Here is a 27,835-nt window from a genome sequence, read left to right as displayed (position 1 = left end):
TAAAAAAAAAATTAAATAAGTGTGATTTTAATCTTAATTCTGGTTAAAATTCTAACACTCACTTATATACTTCAAATAAATAATTTTAACTTTGTAATTCAGTTTATATAATTCTTATAAATATTAGACAATGTATAAATGTTATTTATATTAATCAAATTTATTTAAACACAATATTCCTCGAATACTTTGTTTCGAAGAAAGTTCCAGCAATTTGCCTAGAGGCACGATGCCATACACCACTAGTTATTTTGTGGAATTATGATTAAAGCGTATTGTTTTAAAAATATTTCAATATCAGATTATATATATATATATATATATATATATATATTATTTATTTTTACATTTATAAGTCCGTCCATTGTTCTAATTCCTATTAGCTAGAAAGTTTTGAATACTGTAGAAAGTAAAATATAGATTTTTTTAGGATAACATATTAAATTGATTTTGTCCTATTTATTTTGTAAAATTTGATATCTGTAGTAAATCATATCTGTCATCAAACAAATTTCGCACGTGTGTGTCTATCCTAACTAAAGCAAAGTTGTCTGTATTTCAACAAATGCAGACTTTTCTCACAACATTGCAAGGTGTCTAAATTTTATTTCATCGGCGATCGTCGACTGAGGCAGTTGTCCAAGATTTTCACCTCTGCAACAGGTATGATTCCTAATTTATATCGAGTTCAGTTTTTGATACGTGTGCCTAATGAATAGTACATTATTTGTCTTCTCAGTATAAGCGTAATATTTTTAATTTTCTTATACCAGTGTCGAGCGATCTGTCCACATGATAGGCAAAATATTTTCAATTTATTTTTTATTTTTATGTACTGTGTTCAATATTAGTTTAAAACTACTTATTGTGTTATTTAATATGCACAGTTTAATCGAATATATTCATAGGGTGTTGCAGATAAATTTTGACAACGTTTTTAGTGGTAAGTCAGAATTATGTAACGTCTTTATATTTAACTAATATTATAATTTTAATATTAGTATGTAAAATGATTGGTCGTTGTTAAGATCGTGAATTTTAATTCTATTGTTATGATAACCTATCAATATAAACTTTCCGAAGAAGAAGTTTGTTTTCATAAAAAATACGATTCGCTAATTTTATGTTTTCTCGACGTTTCAAGCCATTTTGAATCAAATGAGACCAAATTTGGAGAAAGTATGTATGTGTGTGTGTGCGTGCGTGTGTTTGTGTGCGTGTGTGTGTGAACAGATTTTTTCATATTAATTTCTGCCCGAATCTTTCTTAATTTATACTTCATTTTCGATTCTATTTCTAAACGACTACTATTTCATTATTGAAAACATCAGCTATTATTAGTTGCAATTAGTATCTAGTTCCTTAATTTGCTTCTTACCCTTCCATACTTTATCGTAAATATTGTAAATTGTTACATAACCAAGAACAGTAAGGTTACAATGAATTATTACTGTCATCACTTTTATATATTCAATTTATTTGGTAAATATTTTAAAACAATTACATCTTGTGTAATTACATACATTTTTGTAGCTGCATTACATTAGGTCTTAATTTTTTTTTGTATTAGTTAATGAACTAGAAAATAGGTATATAATGCGTGATTCCATATTTTCAAACGATTCAATTATTATTATAATACGTCAAAAAATTAATTTAAAAAGGGCTTTCAAAATGATTGATTTTTGCATTGTATTTTTGGACCAGATGTAAACATTAACTCATTAATTTTTTTTAAATCTTTTCCCTTTTTTTAGATTTTTGAATGAATTGCAGAAAACATACTGCTCTTGAACATACTCTTACAAATGTTCTATCTCGTAGCAGAAAAATAATTTGTCATTGCAAGTTTTTATTTTTACATACGAAATCTATTTGCCAGACACTAAAGCATTATTTTAAACCAATTTAAATTTTTTATACGAACAGAAATTAAAATTTAATCCTTTGAACTGTATTAAGAAGCAACCCAATGGTTGTCTTGTGTCCGCTCAATATCTTTCCGTAGGGTAAGTTATATTTAATAATCGCAAAAAATCGAATATGAAATTTTTTATATATCTTTCCGTTTCAGAGATATCTGAACATTTTGGCATGTAAATAATGTATGTATCTGTGTGTGTGCATAAATACAAATTTTTGTAGACGATTTTGTAAACACCGTTTTGAATAATTCAAATTTGATTAATTCAATTCGTATTGATGAGGAGACGTGCTGATTAGTTTATGGTGAAGGCAGGTCTAGCCGTTCCGAAGATTTTGGCATGTAAATAATGTGTGTGTGTGTGGGGATGCAAATTTTTGTCGACGATTTTGGGAACACCAACTTGAATAATTCAAATTTGATTAATTCGATTCGTATTGATAAGTTTTTGACGAAGGTAGGTCTAGCCGTTCCGAAAATACGGGGAAAAAGTGCCAAAAACGGTAAATCAGTTTTTAAAATAGCATTGACAAGTTGAGCTACTGATTAAATTTTTGGGGAGGCAGGTCCAGCGGTTATGGACTCTCAATAAAAATAAGTTAAAAAAATGTCATTTGGCGGACAAAAATGTTTATTGGACATATGTACATGAAATTATCAGATTTTATAAAGATTTTAACGTGTACACATTTTATGTAAATTTTGCACCAAGATTTTTAATTACGATACGGGAGGTTCCAGCAATTTGCCTTAAGGCACGAAGCCATGCGCCCCACTAGTTTTGTGATAATTTTACTTAAATTAAAATTACTCTAGCGCTAATAAGTCTAAATTTCATGCAACAATGCCGTGAAAGGCACTTACAGGCACATTTCCAGCCAAAATAATATTGAGTCATAGTAATATTGTTTTGGTAAAGTTGACGGTGATTTCAACACTATACTATTATTCGATAACAATTATTATACAAAGCAATAATAGCATGTTTACAATTTTGCGGTGAGACATGCTTAAACTCGCAGTTACTTGTTTGTCAGGTACCGCTACCTGTATTGGCACGTGTTTGTGAACTTTCACTTGTTAAAGGGTTGACAATGCCATAGGTATATTTGTAAAATTTAGATACAATATATCGGGACCTATGAGTAAACCAAATAAACAACCCCACTCTTTCCTATTAACCAATAAATATTAATCGAAATATTCCACTTTTACAGATATGTCTTCACAAATCAACGGCATCCAAGCTTCCGATCGTTCCCGCAGTTGTGTCGGACTTACAACACCTTTGAGTTCTCGACCTTACGGTGCAAAATTATTCAGATCACTCAGTTTTAATTCTTCAGGAGGTAGCTCGACCGGTAACCGCACCATGGACTTATCATTTGACGATAATTTGCACGAATTGACGTACCAAGTTAACGCTTTGGAGGAAAAGATTACCCATATGGATATTGATCAGAGGTAAAAATACTAAATCTTAGTTACATGTATCATTTAATATTTATGTAATATTTATCTGTATTTTTGTTCTAGACGGCACCAATCTAAAACCGAAAAGGCTGTATTGCACAGCCACGTCCTGAATTTAGAAGATAAGTTGATCGAAAATGAGGAACGTTTCAAAGAACGTTTTGCTGAAGAGCAACGCAAGTACAGGGATTTACAAAATCGTATGCAAAGGGAAATACAACTTTTGACTGAAAATAAAGCTATATCTTTACAGAGTTTGGAAAAGGAAAATGAAAGGTAAATATACTAATAAAAATATCTAGTAACAGTTCAGGAGTTAATAAGTAGAGTGGTCCATTGTAAACAGAACTAAACGCTATTGAACCATGGAAAAAATTGCTATTTTTTTTAATGTTATTAAATTATCTCCAATCAATTTCAAATATGTTTTTACATGCTTTTACTTAGTTTTTTTTATTATTTAAATAAAAGAAAAAGCCCGTAGTTCATAAAAAATGAAATAGTTTTATAGTCAAACCAGATTTTTTGTATTTTATTTGATTTAAAATATATGATTTTAAATATGAATTCTACATTTTTAAATGTAGTAAAATCAACATATTCAATTTAATTTTTGTTTGCAAGAATTGTTGAATGTTCGTTTTTCCATGTTATTTATAATATTATTTCTATTTATAGGCTGAAGGAGGATAATAGAAATCTTCGTCTAGCATTGGAAAGAAAAGACCAAGATCAAAAAGTTCTGGAAGACAAAATTCGTGAAATGCGAGTGGAATTAACAACTCAAATGCAGAGTGCAAACAAAAAAATTTTTGAAGCCAACGAAGAGTTGAGAAAATACAAAAGCGATTGTGAATATGAAAAAAGTGTACTGAAAGCTGAAATAACTGATTTGAAAGAAACGATAGGCCAAATGCGAACAAGGCGTGATAGTGAGGAATGTTTGGAGTATCTTCAATCTGAAATTACTGATTTACGCCAGCAAAATAGAGCCTTGAAAGAAACTAACGAAGAATTACAGGTAAACATCTAAACCTTTTTATCATGTTTATATAATTAAAGTAGATTTTTACTTGAATTTGTGAGTTTGTTTTTCACAGATTTTTTGTCGGTCAAAATAATATACTTTATTAAGATAATATGCTGCGTGTAAATGCATTTATAAAGATTCTCTTATGAGATCTTTTTTTTCTTTTTTGACATTTTATTTAAGACCGTATGGCATTTTTTTTCAATTTTTGAGTAAGAGATTTTTCACTTCCATCTTTTATTTTTATGGGTGTCCTGGTAATTTTTCGTGGTATTTTTTGCTTTTTTCTATTACTTCAATAAGTTTTTATTCTTAAGTCTTTATATAGAGTGTCATTTGTAATACACGAAGGTGCTTTCACAATATATCTTAAAATTTTCGATTGCGCTCTTTGTATTATTTTTATATTTGAATTGCTTGCGCACGCCCATAGCTCAATTCCGTATGTCCAGATTGGGATAATTATTGTTCAATACAAACGAAAAAATTTTGTGTTATTCATCTGCTTACCAGTAAGCAAATATTGTTTTATTAAAAATAAAATATTTTCATGTGATTTATCATATAATTTTTAAATAAATATTACTATTTTCAGTTGTGTTATCAACATGAAGAAACCCGAGAATGCTGCAGCTGCCAAAATAGTGACACCGACAGTTGCAATTTAGCAGCAGAATTAGAAGCTTTCGTCAGTGAACAAGCAGATCTTACCATGACAGACATCCAAGAAGAAAATGTACAACTGAAAAACTATCTTGAATGCTTATTAGTCAAAATTCTCAAACACTATCCCCAAATTTTAGAGATCAAGAAATGATGAAATGATTTACCGTTGAATTTTGGTATTGCATTACTAGTCCTAATATTTTATATATTTATAAATTTTAACGCCGTGCAAATTAGCATGTGATAATTATATATATTACGCTTTAAATTGCAGCCTTTATAATATTTGTATGTAATTTGTTGTAATTAAAGGTTGATATTAACATTCAAATCTATTTTTTTGTTTTTGTGGTTTACTAATTTCTTTACAGTAAATATTGCCAATAATTTTTCATTTGGATTTAACACTCTGGTCTGATCTTAAAAACTAAGTGCAAGTGGCATTTTGATTCATGACTTCATAGCAAAAATGAGCTTAAACAAGAATTGATATTCAGCTATTCAAATAAAAAAATCTAAATTTTATTTCAATAATAGTTTTCGATTCCACTCAAAATTAATTAAAAAATACAATTTTTACTTTGCAGTTCAGTTTATATAATTCTTATAAATATTAGACAATGTTACAGTATTTATTTTAATCTATCTGAAAACACTTAATATTCCTCTAGTTTATTTTGTTACGGTACGGGAAGTTCCAGCAATTAGCCTCAAGGCACGATGCTGTCGTACACTAGTTGTTAATATATTTTATGATAACATAGCAGGAGTAAAAACGTACAAATTTTGTATTGGTTTATTGAACTAAAAAAATTGACATAACTAATTATTACAAATACTTTTGTGAATTTCAATATTTATTGCAAGTACATTAAACATATAATTCTAATCGTATCAAAAATCTTTTGTATGTTGAATCTAAACTAATTATTAAATGCCAATAAATTCTTGAGAAATGCTAGAATAGACAAATAAAATTCATTTCCTGCTTTGTTCATAATTGCCCTTTTGAATGCCAAGTAAAACTACAAAGTTAGTTGTTTTATGAGAAGCAACTTTTCACAATTGATAAATCGATACAGATGATTCAATATCGATATACATGCAGTTGCAGCAAATCTTCATATAAAAGTGCTAGATGGCGTGGTTGGAATAAAATTACTTCAAAAAGACTATTTTTAAAGAAGTTATATTTCTATCACATTTGTTTAGTTTATTGTGAAATGCCTGTGCAATAATGAATTCTTTGCAGTATAAAATGAATTTTTAATTATATTTTTTTAAATGTCATTGTTAAAACTATCAATGTGCAGACATCATACATAACACCCTCTATTGGTGCTTTGTGCAAAGAAGACAATTGCGTAAATACGTCATTCAGGTATCAAAACTGAAGAAGTTGCTAAACATGGCGGATGGCGTCATTTCATTTATTAAATTTAGGCGATATCAATCCATCGTGTGCTTATTGTAAGTGTATTGTGATTAATAATTAGTGTATTGTGAGTAATAATTAGTGTATTGTGAGTAATAGTCAGTATATTGTGAGTAAAAATGTTGTTTAAAATATTGTGATTAGTCTTGGTGATAATGTTGCTGTAAGGAGGTGTACGAACAAAACGAATGTAATGGTGAAATTTCTTCTTGAGCTTGTCCATCCTACAAAGGTAAGTGCTGAATCTCTAAATATAAAATACATTGTTTTACTATATTATTTAATATATATATATATATAATAATTAATTATAATATTTAATATAATTGCTTGAAATTGCTGTGTAATTTTTCGTGCCTCGTGTTAAATCGGTACAATTCGTTTCAATACCTTTCAACTTCGGGAAGCATTAGATTTAATGTCGTCCTTGTTTGTGAAAATTTGACATAACATTATTGCATCTATTTTGTACAAATTGTTTAAAGCAAGGCTTTTTAAACTATGGGTCGCCACCCCAAATAGGAAAATTCTGAGGTCGCGAAAAATTTTAATGTCAAATATTTATATCATTTTATAACATCACATTTAGATTTTTGTATATTTCGCAACGAACTCTTAAACCATATATATTCATATGTATACGTGTATTCTTACCAAATAAATGAATCACTTAAAATTTTTTTTTTATATGTGTGGGGTCGTCAAGAAACTTTCAATAATAAATATGGTCGCGAAGAAACTACACTGATAATCTAATTGAATAATTGAAATGTATTTTACTAAAAATGTTGTCCAGAACTCTCTAAGTTACTTTAGGAAAATTTAATATCAACATGCAATATAATAATTTAAATGCTTTAACTAATAACTAATCTTCCTCTAATATTAGCTGATCATAGTTCTTAATATCTTGCCTTATAGAAGATAAATGATATGCTTAATATTAGACAAATGCGCTGTCTATGTGTCCTCGCTATTTTTAAGTCAACTGTGTGCACAGTTTTGTAATGTCAGAATCGAAGTAAAATATTGTTTTAAGGTGAATTGCCTCAAAATCTCAAAATATTGAAAATTCCAAAAATACAATCTAAATAGCAAATAGTCACATATCTATAGGTACCCATCATAAGTATACTCGTTAATACACAAAGTTTTACCACTTTTCTGTGACGAGTGAACTCGGCAATCACAGTTGACTTTTTTTTATTTTCTTATAAATTATAATCTGTTTATTTAGAAAGACATTGAGTGATTAAATAGATAAATAACATAGAATTTTAAGAGGAAAACTTAGTGGTTTGCCTCTATTAATGTACTAAATTATGTCTAAATTTAGTTTTGGTATTATAAAGGAAAAAAAAGATACTCTTATATATATATACATACAATTATAAACACAGTACATTACACATACTACTGTACAATATATATTGTACATGGTGTTGTACAATATACTATTCACAAAAAGATTCACTATCAGTTCATTTGTATGTTGGTCATTTTTGCATTTGTAGTTAAGGGCCTTTTGATTTCTTCTCTGATAGGGAGAGTATCAGTGTCTTGATGAATCAACCATGTCGGTACATATTTTGACGCGGACATTGCTTGTCTAAGTATTTTATTTTGAAACCGTTGCATTATTCGACTTTAGCAGCACCCCATAGATGGATGCTATATATCCAAACTGGTTTGAGTATACCTTGTATAATAAAATTTTATTGTACATTGATAGTTTTGATTTATTACTGAGGAGCTAATTTACGTGATTACGGTTTTGAATTTCAGCATTCACAGTTAACTGGTTAGGTAAAATTGAACGTTATTGGGTTCAATGTGACCTCTCTTCAGCTGTTATAAACGAACACTTTTCTATTTATCATTTAATCTGAATAAATTTGCAAATGTCTCAAAGCCCAAAAATTGTATATTCCGACATATGTATAGTCTGTCCCTTGTCAAAACGGAAACATTTACCGTCGGTGTATTTTAAATTGGAGCCGCGGGTAACCTGATCCGCAAACCACGCCTGATCAATTAGTTGCCTCGATTTAAACAAACTTTACGGGGTGGCCCGCCTTGGCTGAACGCAAGTAATAATAAGTGTGGCGCATTTGGCAGACACACCTCTAAGATTTTGCTTTAAGGTTTAAGGCGTTGCGTCTTCATTTGTTATGCACCCTAGCATATTTTACACGTGTGTTTTCACACAATATTGTAATGTGAATGAGGAACATATGATGATTAAGCGGATTTTAAATATTTGAGGAGTAAATAAAATTATTTAAAGTTGATATAAAATTTGTAGGGTTTGCCATTAGGTAAGCGGTTAAGAGCGACGGGACTCTGATTCTGAAGCTAGGTTCGATACCCACTTCGAGCAGTCTGTTGTCAGGCATCAGTGACAACGATTTTCACGTCTCTATCATAAAGTCAAAATTAGCACAACAGCTTATAGAACTATTAGATTCTTATTGCTGCTCAAAAACAACAAAAGAAAATATATAAAAGTTGCCAGTTCCGAAATTCTTAATTTGACAACAAAAATACATATGGGCCGTACCATAGACCAGTTTTATGACAAGGCTTATATATTATGTAGCATTTTTCGTATAAAGTAGAACTAAAAACTGTCAAAATTCTATGTAGTCGCTGTGCTTTCAGGCGTTTCAAATTGAAAACTTAACCTAGAAAACTCACAAATATAAAAAAATCTTGTCATAAGTGCATCTTTATACATGACTGTGTTCCATCATGTGGCATAATAACGCACGAATCATTTTATGTGTAAAACGCCTACTGCACAGAAAATATATAGCATTGTGACAGTTTTTAGTATAACTTTATATGAAAAATGTTACGTAACATAACCTTGCCATAACATTGGCCTAATTTAAGGCAGAATGTACCTGATAGTCTTCTTATATGGTTTATATACTAATATCTAATCAAACTAGAACTCCTTTCCTGTAGTCAATAACCTTCGCTTATTGTTTTGTATAAACACATCGTAAAATTGAATCAAATAGAAAATAAATATATTAATCTCATAGTGGTGACTAAATATGTAATCTCATAGTAGTGTACAAAAATGATTTATCAATATTCATATTACATAAGTAATGCAAAATTGCAATTGATTGACATTCTAATAGTGATATGTGATCTAATTTTGTTGCAAAAAAGTAGAAATTCTCGTAGGCAGTAAAAGAAATCTAAATTGAGTAGTATAAAATCTAAATTGTGTGCTTTTATTTGATAAAATTGAGATGAAAATTTAATAATCATCGAAAATTAATATTGATCTCTTAAGTGGCAATTTTCTTTTTGGATTTGTAAAGTAGTTTTTGGTTAGAGAAGGTTAGTAGTAATTCCACATAATTCATTACTTACACGCTGATTTAATTTACATTCTTGATGAAACCATTATGAAATTTACAAAGCTGCATCAAACATTCACCTAGGAAAAATTATTAAATATACTAAATTTAGACTAAGCACTAACTTCTTAATATTTTGTGAAAATATTTTTATGTGGATATTCATACATACACAAAAGTGCATAATAAAATTTATTATGCGTTGATAATTCTAGCATTTAATTAATTTAATTACTTCTCTTAATAACTCGTGTGTCTAGGTAACATTTTAATAAAATTCTTGAATTTGCAGTTAATTCTAAAATATGATTGTAATTAAAGGTACGACTAAAATTTATTAGATTATGCTATGTAATTTTGGCATCAAAAATGTGTCCAACTACTTTTGCGAGAATGTCATTAAGACTAGATAAGATTTTCTTAATGATATTAGAGATGATTGATTGAAATATTAGATTTGCACTTGATTCTTCATATTTTTTCATTTAATCATGGCTCTAGATCTTGTGTGGTCATTTAGCCTCTCTTTTATACTTTCATTGTGATATTACAAATTGCATTTTTGTACTACATAAATTTATTTCACAATCTCCCAAATGATATGGATATTCGGTTGGTCGATCACTGTGTAAAATCCGATGTTAACTCAATAAACTCCTAACAAAAAAAAAACTCGAACATCAGGGACGCCTGTTTCATATTCATAACCTAGTAAACTCAACTTGCCATGTCATTGTGTTTTATATAATTTTATTCCTACCAATATATTTTTTTTATTTTCTGTTCAAATTAACAAATTCTCGTTTGTTCGGATACTGCATCGCGTTTATACAGTCGACAATGTAGTACATATGAATATTTTTGCATATGTTTGATTCATTCGCTTGTCATGTAATGTTATCGAAAAACAAGCTTTTTCAAGGGTTTTGGATGCTCGTCGCATTTGATAAGCTATATTGAGTTGTTATTTGTTTTGTCGACTGATTTATTGACAGAGGAGGTAAACCTTGTTTCAATAAATAAATGTCATTCATTGATAGTTTTATATTTGCTTTTATAGCCAAGCATAGTATTCTGTTGAATGCTCGTTTTTTAAATATTTTTTATCAAAACTATGGTATATTCATAGTTCTTTGATCACTCACACACAGGAGGTACATAAATATTATATCGTATTTTTTCAATTAATATAATTCAAGTAATACTGTTTTTGTTATATTCTAAATATATACAGATTTGAGATATATGACCCGATTCTGCCTCACAACAGACAATTGTTTTGGCAAGGCCATGTTACGCTCTATCTTCCATACATTTGCTACTGAATCATACTGAATACTGTCAAAATGTTATGTATTTGCTATGCATTCAGGCGTTTTACACATAAAATGCAACGTCACTTGTATGTTATAAAGCTGGGTTAGAAAGTCCCTGTCTAAGATCGTTTTTTACATTCGTGCGGTTTCTAGATTAAGTTTCCTATCTGACAACCTGAGAGAAACGCCTGACTGCACAGCAACCACATGGTTTTTGTCAATATTTAGTATGGAAGGTTTTTCATGACATAGTCTTGCCATAACATTCGTCTGTTGTGTGGCAGAATCGGTCCCATAGTTTATATTTTAAATGAATGAATATGATCCAAATGTTGGCTTTTGATAAATTGAAGCTTTTAATGTATAAACAATTATTAATTCATTACTTATGATGAAATTTCACAAATAAAGGCTTCAACCAAAATGATTATACTTGTTGGTTCTCCAGTAATCAAAATTTTAACTTATATCTCCAATCCGAAAAATGTTTTGGATTAGAAAATATCATGCTTCTCATATTTGGTGCAGTGCACAGTTCAATGTAATGAAGTGATCAAAAGCTAATAATGCATATAAAATGGATAATGGACAAAGGTTTATTACTCCTGTGAAACATCCTTAGGCATTAATTTTGTTGTTTCAATATGTTGAGAGTCAAATCTTCAAGCTTCAAAATATGATAATTGATTAACACCTTACTATTGTCGATCAACGAAAGTTGAACAATAGAATCATTCTATATTCAAATACGTCCGTTTATGTTTAGATTAAAACATGTTGATAACATTATTGAACATGTTTGAAAAAAATCATGAATATTTTTGAAAGATCCAAATGAATTTTAAAAAATGTGGCCTAGTGATCGAGGCTATCATGGATTTCAAATCAGAAGTTCCAGATTCGATGACCGCTTTGAACAGCTTGATATCAAGGAGCAGTTACGTCGGTTTTCACTTAAAAATACATTTAATATAATTCTTGTATAGATTTCATCCAATCAAATCATCAGTATTATAGAAATTATAATAATTGTCCCAAATATTTTAGAAAACCGTTTGGGGGAGGGGGTATATCAAGGAAAATATAAGATATAAAATGTAATCACTTTTTATAGCTGGTGTTTTCACATTGTTGTCTTATAATACTAAATGAATTTTACTATCCTCTAAACATATTGACTATAAAAATATGCAATCAAGATAAATGGAATAGTTACACTTTAACTTTCCCACTTGCCCCTATAATCACAATTGCCTCCTAAATGTCACGTCAATATTCTGTTTGTAGATCGATTTTATGCGTGACTTTTTACCAAAAATTGGGTTTTAGTAATATATATATATCAATAATAGATCAGGCTTTATTGACAATTTACTCACAAATATGAATTTATAGTTTATAAATAGATTAGTTCTCAAATCTCACCAAAATGTCAAACCAATTACGGAATCAACTTAAAATTGAGAGAACCAAAGTATCACCATCATGTTACAGTAAATTTAAGAGAAGTTCACATCCGAGTGTTTTGTAAATAATTTGTAATTATTTTGTAAATAAGTAAATATTACATATAAATAAAAATTTTTAATAAAAATCACTTTTAAAATGAAAAAGTTTGAACGCATGATTGCTTCGTAATATTTCTAGCCAACAATAATTTATAACATTTTAGTTGTTCAATTTTCGAAATTCAAATAGTATGTTTGCTATGCAATACATGCTATTATGTTATGAATTTACTAAATATTATTAATTTTAAGAAGAATGAAAGAAACAACTCTTCTTTTAAATTCGTCAAATCTAATCATTTCACCTTCCAAATTAAATTCTCTACAAATACATCGATTTTTATACCGTTGGAATATCGAAAAAGCGAGAGATTCAATAAAAATTTATCTTTCGAATGATTTCGAAGTCTGTATTATTTCAGCGCTAAAAAGATTCAAACGTAAGCGTCGCTCCAGGGAATTGCATTCAATATTTAATCTTGCAAAAGCTTCCCGAGCATTTCGGCTCTTCTGCGAATATCAGCCATCAAACGGCAAAAACTGATAGGGACGAAGCAAGTTGATTAATCGCCAGAATAAACCTCAAAGATTTTTAAATGTGAGCTCATTTTTTTACAAACTAGGACATTAAACGCAGTTGCCAGTGTGATGATAGAATGAAAGCTGGGCGTTATTTTGCTTATTTTCACCTGTTTTTTTTTTCTCTAAGAAAATGAAAGAAAAAACATATTATATTATTTTATAAAATTGTGAATTTTCTGATTCACATTGATATCTGCTTTGGATGAGTGCCTTCAATTTGTCTTTACTAGATAGATCAGTAAAAAATTACTGTTCATTGCAAACTTTTATTTCATTGTCAGTAGATTTGTGAATTTATTGGTAAATGATAATTTTTGCTTTATTGTCAGTATATTTTTGAAAAAATATTGCTCACTGCTTATCTTCGTATTATTGTCAGTATAATTTGTAAAACATTATTGCTCATTTTTTAAATCGTTTATCGTTATTATACCAACCTGTCTGCCTAAAGTTGAACTACATAAAATACGATGGTTTCAAACCTGGTGATTTTTTTTTCAAAGAGTACGTTCAGAATATTTCTTTATATTTTATAATTTTATAATACTTTTTTTTTATTTTTAACTTTCCGTAGGGTAAGTTATTGTAACAGTCCAAAAATCAAAATTGAAAATTTTTGCATTTCTTCACGTTTTGAAGGTTTCTGAACATTTTGGCATACCTCAGAAAAAATTGATGTGTGTGTATGTATGTAAATATGGATACAATTTTTCGTCTACATTTTCAGACCCACAGATCAACCGATTTGAATGGATTCGATTTCGAAATTCGATTCCAATTAATAGGGAGATGTGGTAACTAGTTTTTGACAAAGGCAGGTCCATTTCGGAGATACGGAGCAAAGAGTGCAGAAAATAGAAATCAAAATTTTTGAGGACACGAAGTTTGATTGAACAGCCATTTCGAACATATAGAGCTAAATATTAAAAAAATGGCAGTTTTTGAGAGAACTAAGTATCCGATTGAATATAGAATATAGATCCTAGCTAAAGTTTTAATTATCACTTATATACTGGAAATGAAAAAATAACTTTGCAATTCATTTTATATAATTTTTTTAAATCCGAATTTTAGTTTATTAACTTCCCGTAGGGTAAGTTATTGTAATGGGCCGAAAATCGGAATTGAAAATTTTTACATTTCTCGACGTTTTGAAGGTTTCTGAACGTTTTGGCATACCTCAGAAAAAATGGATGTGTGTGTGTGTGTGTGTGTGTGTGTGTGTGTGTGTATGTATGTGTGGATACAAATTTCCAGTCACGTTTTAGGGCGCACGGATCAACCGATTTGAATGGTTCAAAAAACATTCGATTCCTATTGATTGGGAAAAGAGCTGATTAGTTTTTGACAAAGGCAGGTCCAGCCGTTTCGGAGATACGGAGCAAAGAGTGCAGAAAATAGAAATCGAATTTTTGAGCGAACGGAGTATCCGATTTGAATGATCTAAAAAACATTCAATTAGTAATGATTGGGAGAAGTGTTTATTAGTTTTTGGCAAAGGCAGGCCCAGCCATTTCGAAGATACGGAGCTAAATATGTAAAAAATGGCAGTTTTTGAGAGAACTAAGCGTCCGATTTAAAAGATTCAAAGAACTTTCTGCTTGTCTTAACAAATAATTGATTTTGGAAAAAAAAATTTTGTTCCAATTTTTTTTTTTTTTTTTTTTTTTTTTTTTTTTTAGTATTTTGTATATCGAAAATATTTCAGATTTTATTTTAATTCTGACTATAGTTCTAATATACTTTAGAAATAATTTCAACTCTGCAATTCGGTTTATATAATTCTTATAAATATTAGACAATGTTACTATATTTATAATAATCTATTTGAAAACATTCAATATTCCTCGAACATTTCGTTACGGTGCGGGAAGTTCCAGCAATTTGCCTCAAGGCACGATGCCATAATTGCCTCAAGACAGAATTCCACTTACAGCTAGTTTACTTTTCTGTAATGCGTATATAAACGTTATCTATTGTCCAATTTATAAGCTCTTATACTTTGTCTATAAAAAAAAATAATGACAGTTACAGTATTCATAACAACCGGTATAAAAACATTTATTATTCCTCGAATATTTCGTTACGGGACGCAAAGTTCCAGCAATTTGCCTCAAGGCACGATGCCATTCACCACTAGTTTACAAATTTATTAACTCTAATTACACTAATGGTTTCTTCTGGTTATGATCTCTATTTATATCATTCGACGTTAACAACCCTTATCTATATCATCTATCCACAGTAATCTTATATAGATCCATACAATCATTCAAACCAACATTCATAGAATACAAGAGCACCATCTTTTTATAGCAAAAATTTTTAATTTTTAATTCCTTATGTGTTTAATTATTTAGTTCTGATCTAACATGTCTAGAAAAGTCAATAAATAAATCTATGAATAAATTTATTAGATTCATACCATCATTCTTACCAACAATCATACATTACAGCAGCACCATCTACATTGGATTCAATTTTTTAGTTCAATTTTTAACTTCCCGAAGGAGAAGTTTATGTTTTCATAAAAAAATCCGATTCGCTAATTTTATGTTTTCTCGACGTTTCAAGCCATTCTGAATCGAATGAGATCAAATTTGGAAAAAGTATGTGTGTGTGTGTGTGTGTGTGTGTGTGTGCGTGTGCGTGTGCGTGTGCGTGTGTGTGTGAACAGATTTTTTGCCGTAAATCGACGTTTTCTCGAAAACGACTGGGCCAATTTAAAAAATTTAAAAGCCATTCGATGTACGATGTGTGTTCAAAAAGTACCCGGAATTACTAATAATTAAATTTCGCGGGTCTGGAGTGTCTGATTGTCAAAATTTTTTTTTTATTGTGTTGGTATACATGCCCCTAAAGTATGATGAAATTTTCAGCTGTATTCACTGTTTACTTTGTCTGTGGTAGTCGCTAAGGTTCGACGTGTTTTTCTGAGCTCGGCGATTTTTACAATGGAAGAATTGAAAAGTCAAAGAATTTGTATTAAATTTTGCGTAAAAAATAAAATAAAGTGTTGCAAAGTGCAAAAATTCACCAGATATGGCTCCGTGTGACTTTTTCCTATTCCCAAAGTTGAAGAGACCCATGAAAGGACGGCGGTTTTCCTCGATTGAAGAAAATCGCTGAGAGTGCTCAAGGACATATCAAAAAGTGAATATCAAGGGTGCTTCGAAAATTGGAAAAAACGCTGGCATAAGTGTATTATATCTGGGGGGGACTACTTTATTATTATTATTAATGTAGACGAATAAATAAATATTTTTTTGAAAAAACGAAAATTAAGGGTACTTTTTGAACAGACCTCGTATCTCGACGAGGACTATCGTTTGTTAGTTTTGTGGGACGATCGGCCGAGACGTTTCTTTATAAAAAGCAGAAAAGTGAAAAAAATTTCGTCTACGTTTTAGCCCGCAATTCTGAACCGATTAAGAAAATTCAAGAACCGTTCGAAAGATATTGATTGGAAATCGTGCTGATTAGTTTTTGGTAAAGATCGGTCGGGCCGTTTTCTTGTAATAAAGTGTTAAAAAAATTTTTTCGGCGATTTTTGTTATTATTTTTTTGACGGTAGATACTATAGTCTCCTAGATCATACTAAAATATTACGGCCCTACGGCAATTGGTTTAACTTTGAAAATTCGTCAAAGTTTGCAAAAATTGGTATCGTTTTTTTGGCCTTTGTCAAAATTAGACCTTTCATCGACGTTTTCTCAAAAACGCCTGAACCGATTTCAGAAATTTAAAAACCGTTTGATGTATTTCGATGAGGACTATCGTTTGTCAGTTTTGTGCGACGATCGGCCGAGCCGTTTCTTCGAAATGTGGAAAAAAGTGTTAAACTTTTCGTCTACATTTAAGCTCATCCTACCGAACCGATTTTAAAAAATCAAAAACTGTTCCAAAGATATTTGTTGGGAATGATACTGATTAGTTTTAGTTGAAAATCTACCGAGCCGTTTTCTTGTAATTAACTGTTGAAAAAAATTTAAGCCGATTTTTATGGAATTTTTTTTAGCGATATATATCATGGTCTTACAGAACTTACTGTAATATTACGGCCTTACGACAAGTAGTTTAATTTTAAAAAATCATCAAAGTTTGAGAAAATGAGTAGTTTTTTGACGTTTGTTAAAATTAAAATTAGACGATTCACTCACTTGGTATAACGATAGAGTACTTGGTCTTAATGAACATGCTAAATTATTAAATCCCTACAAAAACTGGTTCAATTATAAAAATTATTGATGTTTGAAAATTTGCTTTTATAAAATACTCCGGGTTAACGTGTTTGTTCGTTTTTAATTATGTGTAATAAATACACTCGGAATACTTTTAATTACTCATAAATTAATTTATATTTTATTAATTAGGTCAATTATTTACACATATCGGGAAGTTCATGTAACTTGCCTCAAGGCTAAATACCAAACCAACTAGTTTAGTTCAGATCTAATAGGTAGACTTTAGTTAGAAATATTTGAAATACTAAGTGAAGGGTCTAATTTTCATCTGTTCAGCTCTCATGTGATTTTCCTTTTCCTCTTTTTTGATTAATTTATATTGCGCACGGGCACGGATGACGCAAAATTACCCTAATCTGGCATTTTCTTTACAACACATTTCACAGGAACATATGCTGCGATAGGAATAATGCCCGGTATTATTTTGTTCTGGCAAAAAAGATGTGAAATTATTTCGGTTGTGCGGAAACTTATGCGTTCGGCGGTTAATCTACCGTACGTCTAGATTGCTTACACTGATTCGCAAAATTTATTGCGTGTTTTGTCTTTTGTGAAAGTATACATTAAACATTGGGTTGCCCGAATAACTTTAATTGGAGCGATAAATATTACTTCTAATTTATCAAATGACCGTATGAAAGGGTCTCCTCTTTTGTCAGATATTGCACAAGAACGTTAATTGCACAATTTTCGTTTTGGGTTTTTGTAATGTTAGCAAAAATTCTGTATTCAAATTGTGCTTCTTTGACGCTTAAAAGGTTTTTAGGTTCTATTGGTTGCAATATTTTTTGTTGTGCGAGCTACAGTTAAAAAAAAAAGAGAAATTAAAATTAAAATATCTAAGTTTGCCAACAAAAAAAGTAAACGATGGTCTAAATACAATAAATATATTTATAGATATTATAATTTTCAATCAAAAATATTTTGATATAATTAAAATAAAGCTAATAAATCAAGTTCAAAATGAATATATGTATATCATTCCAGTGATTTTCTAATTAAGGCTCAGACTGGCCCTTGTGCAGTTTTTTTTGTTTTTTATAGCTAGACACATTGTAATAACTACTAACTAATTTGGGTATCTTAATTTTTTTATATATAAGTATTGCATATGCCATTAACTATTTCATATACATAAGTAGAATATTTTCAATTCATTATTAAATGAAAATCTGAATACATACTAACGTGGTTCTGTAATATTTTTTCAAACTTCTGTTTTTTTTTTAAATTTACTTGTTTACATAACATTAATATTTAAAAACAATTTTACAATTTAATATGTAATTTTACCATATAATTGGAGATCTAAATTTTATTGTTCAATTGCTCGATTCATGCATTACATATGTGTTAAAGTTCAATTACTAATATATGTAGTATAATATATACATTAGCAATGAAGCGCAAACCCATTCAGCACAGACACGTGCTGGTATGTCCTAAAACAGTAGTTTATTATTCCACATTTTAATGAATTGACAATGTTCGACATTCACATCATAAAAGCAACTTTTGACAAAAAAAAATTGACTATATTTTTTCAAAATTTGATGAAGTTTTAAAATTAACCTATGGATATATATAAACTACTTGTCGTAAAGCCGTACATTTCAGTATGATTTATAAGACTATGATATTTATCGTAAGAAAAAGTTTCATAAAAATTGGTATAAATATAAATATTGATAATGAAAACATTTATCCTGTCGAAACGTCATAGTTCTATATTTATACGATCATCAGCTAGAAAACATATTTTGAGGTTAGAACATTTTTAATAATTATGACAATATGAAATTCAATGCATCGATACCGTTTAATATGAGAACCACAAAATTTTTTTTCGTATTATCTTTCAGTATGATCTATAAGACCATGATATCTATCGTGCAAATAAGTTTCGTAAAAATCGGTATGTATAATAATAATGAAAACATTTATATTAGACTGTCAAAACGTTATAATTTTATATTTATACGATCATAAGCTAGCAAATTTCGGGGCTAAATGACTTTTGGTAATCATGACAATATAAAATTCAATGCATCATTATCCTTTAACATTAGAACCACAAAAATCAATTTTCGTATGATCTTTCAGTAGGATCTATAAGATCATGATATCTATCGTGCACAAAAGTTTCGTAAAAATTGGTATATACATTCATAATGAAAACATTTATATTAGCCTGTCGAAACATCATAGTTCTGTATTTATACGATGATCAGCTAGAAAACATATTTTGGGATTAGAAAATGTTTAATAATTATGATAATATAAAATCAATGCATCAATACCGTTTATGAGAACCACAAAATTCAATTTTTGTATGACCTTTCAGTATGATCTATAAGACTATGATATCTATCGTGAAAAACAGTTTCATAAACATCGGTATGTATAATAATAATAAAAATATTTATATTTGCCTGCTAAACGTCATAGTTTTATATTTATACGATCATCAGCTAGCAAATATATTTTGGGGCTAAATGAATTTTGGTGATTATGACAATAAAAAATTCAATGCATCAATATCCTTCAATATTAGAACCACAAAATTCAAGTTTTGTATGATCTTTCAGTATGATCTATAAGACCATGATATCTATGGTGCACAAATTTTCATAGAAACCGGTATGTATAATAATAATGAAAATATTTATATTAGACTGTCAAAACGTCATAGTTTTATATTTATACGATCATCAGCTAGCAAATTTTGGGGCTAAATGACTTTTGGTAATTATGACAATATAAAATTCAATGCATCATTATCCTTTAACATTAGAACCAAAAAAATCAATTTTCGTTTATAACATTTTATATTAGACTATCAAAACGTCATAGTTTTATATTTATACGATCATTAGCTAGCAAATATATTTTGAGGCTAAATGATTTTTGGTAATTATGATAATATAAAATTCAATGCATCAATATCCTTTAATATGAGAATCACAAAATTCAATTTCTGTATGATTTTTTAGTATGATCTATAAGACCATGATATCTATCGTGCAAAAAAGTTTTATAAAAATCGGTATGTATAATAATAATAATGAAAACAATTATATCATAGTCATAGTTCTATATTTATATGATCATCAGCTAGCAAACATATTTTGGGGTTAGAACATTTTTGGTAATTATGACAATATAAAATTCAACGCTTTAATATTTTTTAATATGAAAACCACAAAATTCAATTTTCGTATGATTTTTCAGTATGATCTACCCATGATATCTATCGTGAAAAACAGTTTCATAAAAATAGGTATATATAATAATAATAAAAATATTTATATTAGCATGTTAAACATCATAGTTTTATATTTATACGATCATCAGCTAGCAAATATATTTTAAGGTTATTTTTAGTAATTATGACAATATAAAATTCCATGCATCAATATCCTTTAATATGAAAACCACAAAATTCAATTTTCGTATGATCTTTCAGTATGATCTATAAGACCATGATATCTATCGTGAAAAAGAGTTTCATAAAAATCGGTGATCTTAGGTAATTATGAATGACAATATAAAATTCAATGCATCAATATCCTTAAATATTATTATTATAAAATTCAATGCACAATAACGAGAACCTGTCCTGATTACGTTCCGGAAGTGTTTTCCGACACATAAATCAAAGCATAATGCACACTCGATGGCAGCCGCCGCGCCTTCCGTCACCGCGGACCCTCTCTCTCGCCTTTGCGGCCGCTTCCAGGCAACCGACTTCCGTTAGCTGTGCTCGCCACCGTGCCTTGGGATTTGCACTGAACCTAGGTTGGAGGATTTCATTCTGCATTTTTACGTGGTTTATTGATATATTAGTTGGGATTGAAATTTTTTTCTGACTTTTATAATCTACAAAATATTTGTAATCAAACATTGAGCCTTATTCAGTAAACAATAAAGTGATTATATCAGCTTTATTTCAGTAACTTAATTTCAGTACATTTTGTTTTTAATTTTTTATAAACCATAAGTTTTTGTAGATAAGTTTGATTGCTGTTGACATAGAAACATATTTGAAATCTACAAATTATCCTGAATACCTCGAAAATAACTTAGTTCAGATCAAAATCAGGCTGCCGTTAGATGTGCTTACCATCGTGCCATTGAATTTGCACTGTACTTCAGTTGAATTTTATTCTACGTGGTTTATTGATATTTTAGTTGGAGTTAAGAAATCTTCCGCTCATATTCAAATATTTATAATCAAAAACTTTGTTCTTATTCAATTAACAATGAGGTAACCATACGTCTTGGTTTGGCTGAGATAGTCCTAAATTTTACTTATGTTCCGGTTTTTTTCTAAAAGCAATTTTTGTCCTGGAGTTAGAACTTTTATCTCTGATTGTCCCGGTTTTTCGAAAATTACTAGATAAATTTACAAAAATTATTAACGAACAAGTGCAATTTTTTTTTGAAAATTAATCATGAAGAAATTGAATAGAATTTTATACATGACTCAAATGCGAAAAAATTAGGATCGCAAAAAATAGATATTACATCATAGATAAATAGTATTACGTATAATCGATTAATAAAGTTCTTACTCAAAGTCCTCAATTCTGTTTTTAAAAAATTGATTTATATAAAAAACTATTACTCCCCCCCCTGACCTAAAAATTGCCGTCCTGCTTTTGACTTCAAAAAATATGGTTAACGTAAAAAAATTAACGTTGATGTGCTCAAAGCATTTAGGTTTTTGAATTTTATATATTTTTTAAACTTTTTTTTATAAAATATTGCTGAAAATGGGTATTTGGTTATTTTGAAAAAGGAACATCCGATTAAATCGATTCAAAATGCATTCGATTCGTGTTGACAGCAAGACTGCTGAATAGTTTTTGGCAAAGACCAAAATACAAACCAAAATTGGGAAATTAATAGCAGAAAGTGCAAGGTTATTTTTGGAGAAAACAGAAATTTAAAAAAAAAATTTTTTTAATCTTCAAACTAAATTTTAAATATCGAAAATCATTCAGATTTTAATTTTAATTGTAGCTAAAACTCTAATGCTCACATATATACTTGAAATAAATAATTTTAACTTTGCAATTCAGATTATATAATTCTTAGAAATATGAAATGACGTCCTTCATTCTAATTGTAAACATTCAAAACTTCTCGAACATTCAAAACTTCTCCAATATAAATTTTACTCGAATTACGGTACGGGAAGTTCCAGCAATTTTCCTTAAGGCACGATTTTGTGCCCACTATAGATAAGTACATAAATTCCACATTTTGGGAAGTTCAGTTTCAGAATTATCTGTTTTTTCCAAAATTTTCCATTTAAATAGCAAATGGTCTTTGTTTTAAACGCATGATGAATATACTCATCAATACTCAAAATTCTGCTACTTCTTCAAGACGAGAATATTCGTCAATCACAGTTACTGGTTGAATAAGTTATCATCAGTATTTTAACATGCATGGTATTGAAGTGATTAGATGTTTAGAGCAATCATTTTAATTTTTTCTTGTCGATTGTAAAAAAGTTTCTTTTTTGGTCCCAATTATATGCACTATGTACTAATTTTTATCAAAATTTATTTATATTTCCAAGAAAAATGTAAATATTTTTTAAATGTATAAATGTAAATGTAAAAATTTACAAATGTTCCAATTTATTGTTAATTTTAAAATATTAACACCTGCATTTTAGTAAATATGTTACAATTTTATGCCTTGACCAGCATAATGCACATCATAAAGCAGAGCACTTTTATAGGCAATTAACTTTTCGCGTGCGATTTCCAAAACATAACTCGCTCAATATATTAACCCGCCTCCAATCAATAAACTGATGCGTCCAAATGCATTACACGCACCATTAATATGCCTGTGATTTAATTTGGCGATAAATTGAACACAACGTACATAAATGCTATTAAAATCTGACTTGCATGAAAATATGCGCACGCTTCGAATTTTGTGACTAATGCTTAGTCATAAGCAATACCGAATGATGAGCATGCTAAAACACCAAGTCATCATTGAAGGATATGGTGTCATTGATAAAATAATCTGAGAGCTTGACATATAATTCGTACTTCACTTGATCCAACCAAGGATGATTCAAAAATCTTAAAAAATTGAATAGTCCATTTTGTTATTATCAAGAATGCCAATATATAAAGATATTTTGAAGGAAATTATTTTTTTATTGATATTTTTTTCAACGACAATTAGAGCTTAAGAGTTTTATAAGCTGTTGGGCTAATTTGAGCAATACCGAATGATAAGCATGCTAAAAGACCAAGTCGTGTTTGGGGGATATTTGACTTAATAATAGTTGATGGCAACCCGAGCAGTTGTCACATCTATATGTGATGGATTATTATTACAATTTCAGTAATAGGACAAATGTTTTTGTGATGCAGCAATGCAGAATCAGGACTATTTTTACTTGAAAACATTATTCTATATATTTCCAAATAAATATCGTTGTTACCTCTGCTTGGCAAGAGGCTGCTCGAAGTAGGATCGATTCTCGGACTTCTGATTCATGTCTAGTCGTTCTATCCACTTTCCTTAAAATGAAATATTGTTGTTAGGGGTTATTGGTATGGGTTGGAGTCCAATGTTGGTTGATTCACAATCCAGATCAGTGGTAACTACAGTAGATCCTTTAAATAGGTCTTTTCGGAATAGTGGGCCCTTTCAGTAAGATATTAGCTGAAAGAGATATGCTTCTTGCTTCTAATATACTTCTAATACACTTCTAATACACTTTATTTATTTCTTCTTATTACAAATTCCGACAGACATAATCTTCTCTTAAGATATTCTAAAACTACTCTAGACTACTCTCTTAAGACATCACTAGATTAGACTCTCTCTTAAGACTCACTAAATTTGATGGACAATCACTATTCTATTTATTTGGTATAGAACGCGATTTGTGTGCACTTCCGCATTGGCGCTTTAGCCATGTACTTTGGTTATTTATCAAAGCAGCACGAATTGCATTATTTCACAACAACCTAGGTGCAAACCTTAGAAAGAACTATATAAAAATTGTGAAAATAGAAAATTCAAAACTAAACAACATAAGATGACTCTGAATTAGAAAATAAAATTTTCCGGACTCTAATGTTTTTTGAAATCATTTAGTGTAAACGCTTTAGTTTGTATGAATGTTTGTAAATATGGACCGATGCTGCCGCACAACAGTCTAATGTTATGGCAAGGCTATGTTATGTAAAACTTCCCATACCAATCGTTCTAAATAGTGTCAAAAGCCATGTGGTTTCTATGCAGTCAGGATTTTTTTTTCAGTTTGTCAGATAGAAAACCTAACCTAGAAACCGCGCAAATGTCAAAAGACGATTCTAGATAACATGGTCTTTCCGACCCAGCTTCATAACATACGAGTGACGTTGCAGTTTATGTGTAAAACGCATGAACGTACAGCAAATACATGATATTTTGACATTATTTAATATAATTTAGTAAATTGGATGCAAGTTGAAGCGTGACATGGCCTTGCCATAACATTGTTCTGTTGTACGGCAGAATCGGCCCATTAGTTACATAAAGTTAGACTCATTGTAAATCTTGACTATGTGACTATCAAGAAAACTAATGTTGCAAATTTTTCTGTATTTTGTATTAAAGAAGGATCTACCAACCAACTCTCCTACTAAATTTTACATTATCACTCTTAGCCCTTCTCCTAATAAACGACATGTTGAATTAGTCAAACAGTAAAGTACAAAGCGTTTATCCCCAGCGTAGAATCGGACCCACATTGTCAATCATTTTGATGATCATTGGAAATATTTGTAATTTTTATTACCAACGACTTTCGTGAATCATCAAAAAAATTTACATGACTTTTAATTATTGACCATGCCATGCGCAACATAACACGGCGTGAGATATCGAAGTTTTCACGTTTTATTAAATTAGATGGTATTTTTTCGAAGGGGATGTCCATGAATTGAGTTTTTATAATGTTTGAATAGATATATTGGTATTATGTATCAATGGATCGTTAATAGTGATTGATATAAAAGCCAAGTCATCTAGTATTGAACGTGTAGAATACACAGAAATTTTTTTGTATATGAAATTATAATGTTCATTGGATAATTAAATAAACTGTGTTAAATTTCATTATTTAACTTATATTGGGGCTTGGTAAGGTGCATAATTATATTACCTGTCTGGTAAAAGCATATTTTTGTATGCCTTCGTGTTTAATTTCAAGATGATCCAAATTTCTTCCAACACACCACGCTACTAAATATATATTAAAAAAACTATTTTAGCATTATTAGAATCACTACTCATTCGAATGACATTTTTTAAACAAGTATTTGTTTATCGTTCTAAAAGTTTTATTTTTATATTAAGTTATAAAAAAGCAAATTTTTTCCCCAATTTTTGGTTCTTTTTTCAGCAACCCTAAAATTTTCGATCGTATTCATTATCGCAATAAAAAAAATCTCGCATTCCACCCTAAAGCATTACCCTCAATGATTCGAAATCCCGATTCGTCATAAGTATAAAAGTTAAGCCAAGTTATTTCTTTAATTTGAAAAGTCTAAAAGAATTTACATTAACTCAGTTCTGAGATGCAATGTTATTGCTCGGCATTGACTATGGGACTGTAAAATTAATTTTGAAATTGATGAAGGGATATATATACTATGTATCGAAAAAAGTAATAGTTTCTCTATGCACCATAAAAATGTAGGGTTTCTATATGATAAGTTTTTGTTAGCTTTGTAATTAAAGCAAATGAAGTTTTTTTCTAACGAAAATAGTTATAGAAACTAAATGAAATTACCGTGATTGCAAATAAATTAAAAATCAAATACTGAACTGGTATCAAAATCAGTCAAATATAATGATAGACCTCTATACCGGGGCCTTATTAGGAACTGCTCTCCAAAATACATAGTTTATTTGTTTCATTGCATTTAAGTTTTTTTGTTAGAAAACCCATGAGTCTGCTATGCTTATTTATGGAATTATGTGATCATGAAAAATTTAATTAACTTTATTTAGTTAAAAAGCATTCGATAGAGTTGTTACATCTAACAAAGTCTATCTAACTCCGATAAAATTGTTACAAAACTCATTTTATATATTTTTTTAAGTAGATGCAAAATTATTTTCAAAGTTATAACCTAAACAATGCTTATAGAAATACTAAATAACATCCAATAATTCACTAAAAATTATAAAAATTTATCAATTTAACAACTTTTTAGTTACCGTTAGAGACATGAATCAAATTTAATCGAGTTAATGCGACATCTTTGAATGAAATTGCATAGTGCAATATTATATGCAAACTTTTTATAGTGAGATATTACGTATAACATGAATAAGGGCGTGATCGTCAATAAAAAGTACCAAAAATACAAAAAAAGCGTTAACATTTGGCCCGCCTAATATTAACGCGCGTTGCGAATCGTTTCAGATTCAAATATTCCAAATAATAGTGTGACAGCTGGTGGAAAATTTCACAATGTACTTAATATTAATATGCATGGATTGAGGTATAGTAAAATGTCTTAGTTCATTAAGGATCTGTTGTTCTAAAGGCAAACACGAAATTCAAATAGCCAATTTTGAAAAAAATAATTGAATCAGCATTTTATAACCGTTTACAAATAGAAATACCATGTGATGTCAAATAAATATTACACTTTAAACTATCTTAGAAGTTTATTAGTGATATATTATAATTATTAGATTTTATTATTTATTAAATACAAATTAGTAAAGTCTTTTAAATTTTAATTGAATAGACATATTTATTCCAAAACTAATTTTGACACTTCCGAAACTAATTTTGACCAATTATCGATCCCAGTCGACCAGCTCGATATAAAGCAGTACAATATCAAATAGCTACTTGAGGTGATAGCTTTTCGATACAATCTGAAGTCAAAAATCGAGTTTGGTAGACGTTGCTGCAACATCTATACGCCTACATGCACGTATATACCTACGTGTATATTATATATAGTATAAATACACTATTTAATAGGTCTTTGAGTTGCACTTTAGAAAATAATTGCTAGGTTAGGATGGACGAAAGCAAACACAGTTCATAGACCATAGAATACATAGTTCTGATTGCCGTTTAAAAAACTATTTTTACTAACAATAAAAATAATTTGTACTACCAATAACAAATAACCAATACCTATATATCTACCAAATCGATGTCTAACAGCATCCATTCAGTTATCATGGGGTTTCTCAGGTCCTTACTTTTGCGGCGCGTCCCCTCT

The 27,835-nt window shown here is 29.5% G+C and overlaps 1 protein-coding gene across 1 annotated transcript; it reads left to right on the top strand.

Annotated features, from left to right (window-relative positions):
* Positions 1-559: 559 nt before the first annotated feature.
* LOC113387783 (rab11 family-interacting protein 3-like) lies at positions 560-5,323 on the top strand. Its single transcript, XM_026625159.1, has 5 exons — positions 560-663; positions 3,142-3,388; positions 3,461-3,673; positions 4,076-4,418; positions 5,023-5,323. Exons 2-5 carry the CDS (start codon positions 3,144-3,146, stop codon positions 5,242-5,244), a joined length of 1,023 nt encoding a protein of 340 aa, XP_026480944.1. The 5' UTR covers positions 560-663; positions 3,142-3,143; the 3' UTR covers positions 5,245-5,323.
* The last annotated feature ends 22,512 nt before the right edge of the window (positions 5,324-27,835 follow it).

The sequence above is a fragment of the Ctenocephalides felis genome, unplaced genomic scaffold, assembly GCF_003426905.1.
Source record: "Ctenocephalides felis isolate EL2017-DRISC unplaced genomic scaffold, ASM342690v1 CF-g0.4_SCAFFOLD_03572, whole genome shotgun sequence".
NCBI classification, from domain to species: Eukaryota; Metazoa; Arthropoda; class Insecta; order Siphonaptera; family Pulicidae; genus Ctenocephalides; species Ctenocephalides felis.
Note: the sequence above shows the minus strand (reverse complement) of the source record. Positions and strands in the feature narration are given on the sequence as shown.

Excerpts from the sequence above, each read along its gene's own strand:
- LOC113387783 (XM_026625159.1), top strand. The coding sequence starts at position 3,144 with ATGTCTTCACAAATCAACGGCATCCAAGCTTCCGATCGTTCCCGCAGT. Across the intron at positions 3,674-4,075 it reads TTGGAAAAGGAAAATGAAAG|GCTGAAGGAGGATAATAGAA; the intron begins GTAAATATACTA and ends TTCTATTTATAG. Across the intron at positions 4,419-5,022 it reads AAACTAACGAAGAATTACAG|TTGTGTTATCAACATGAAGA; the intron begins GTAAACATCTAA and ends TACTATTTTCAG.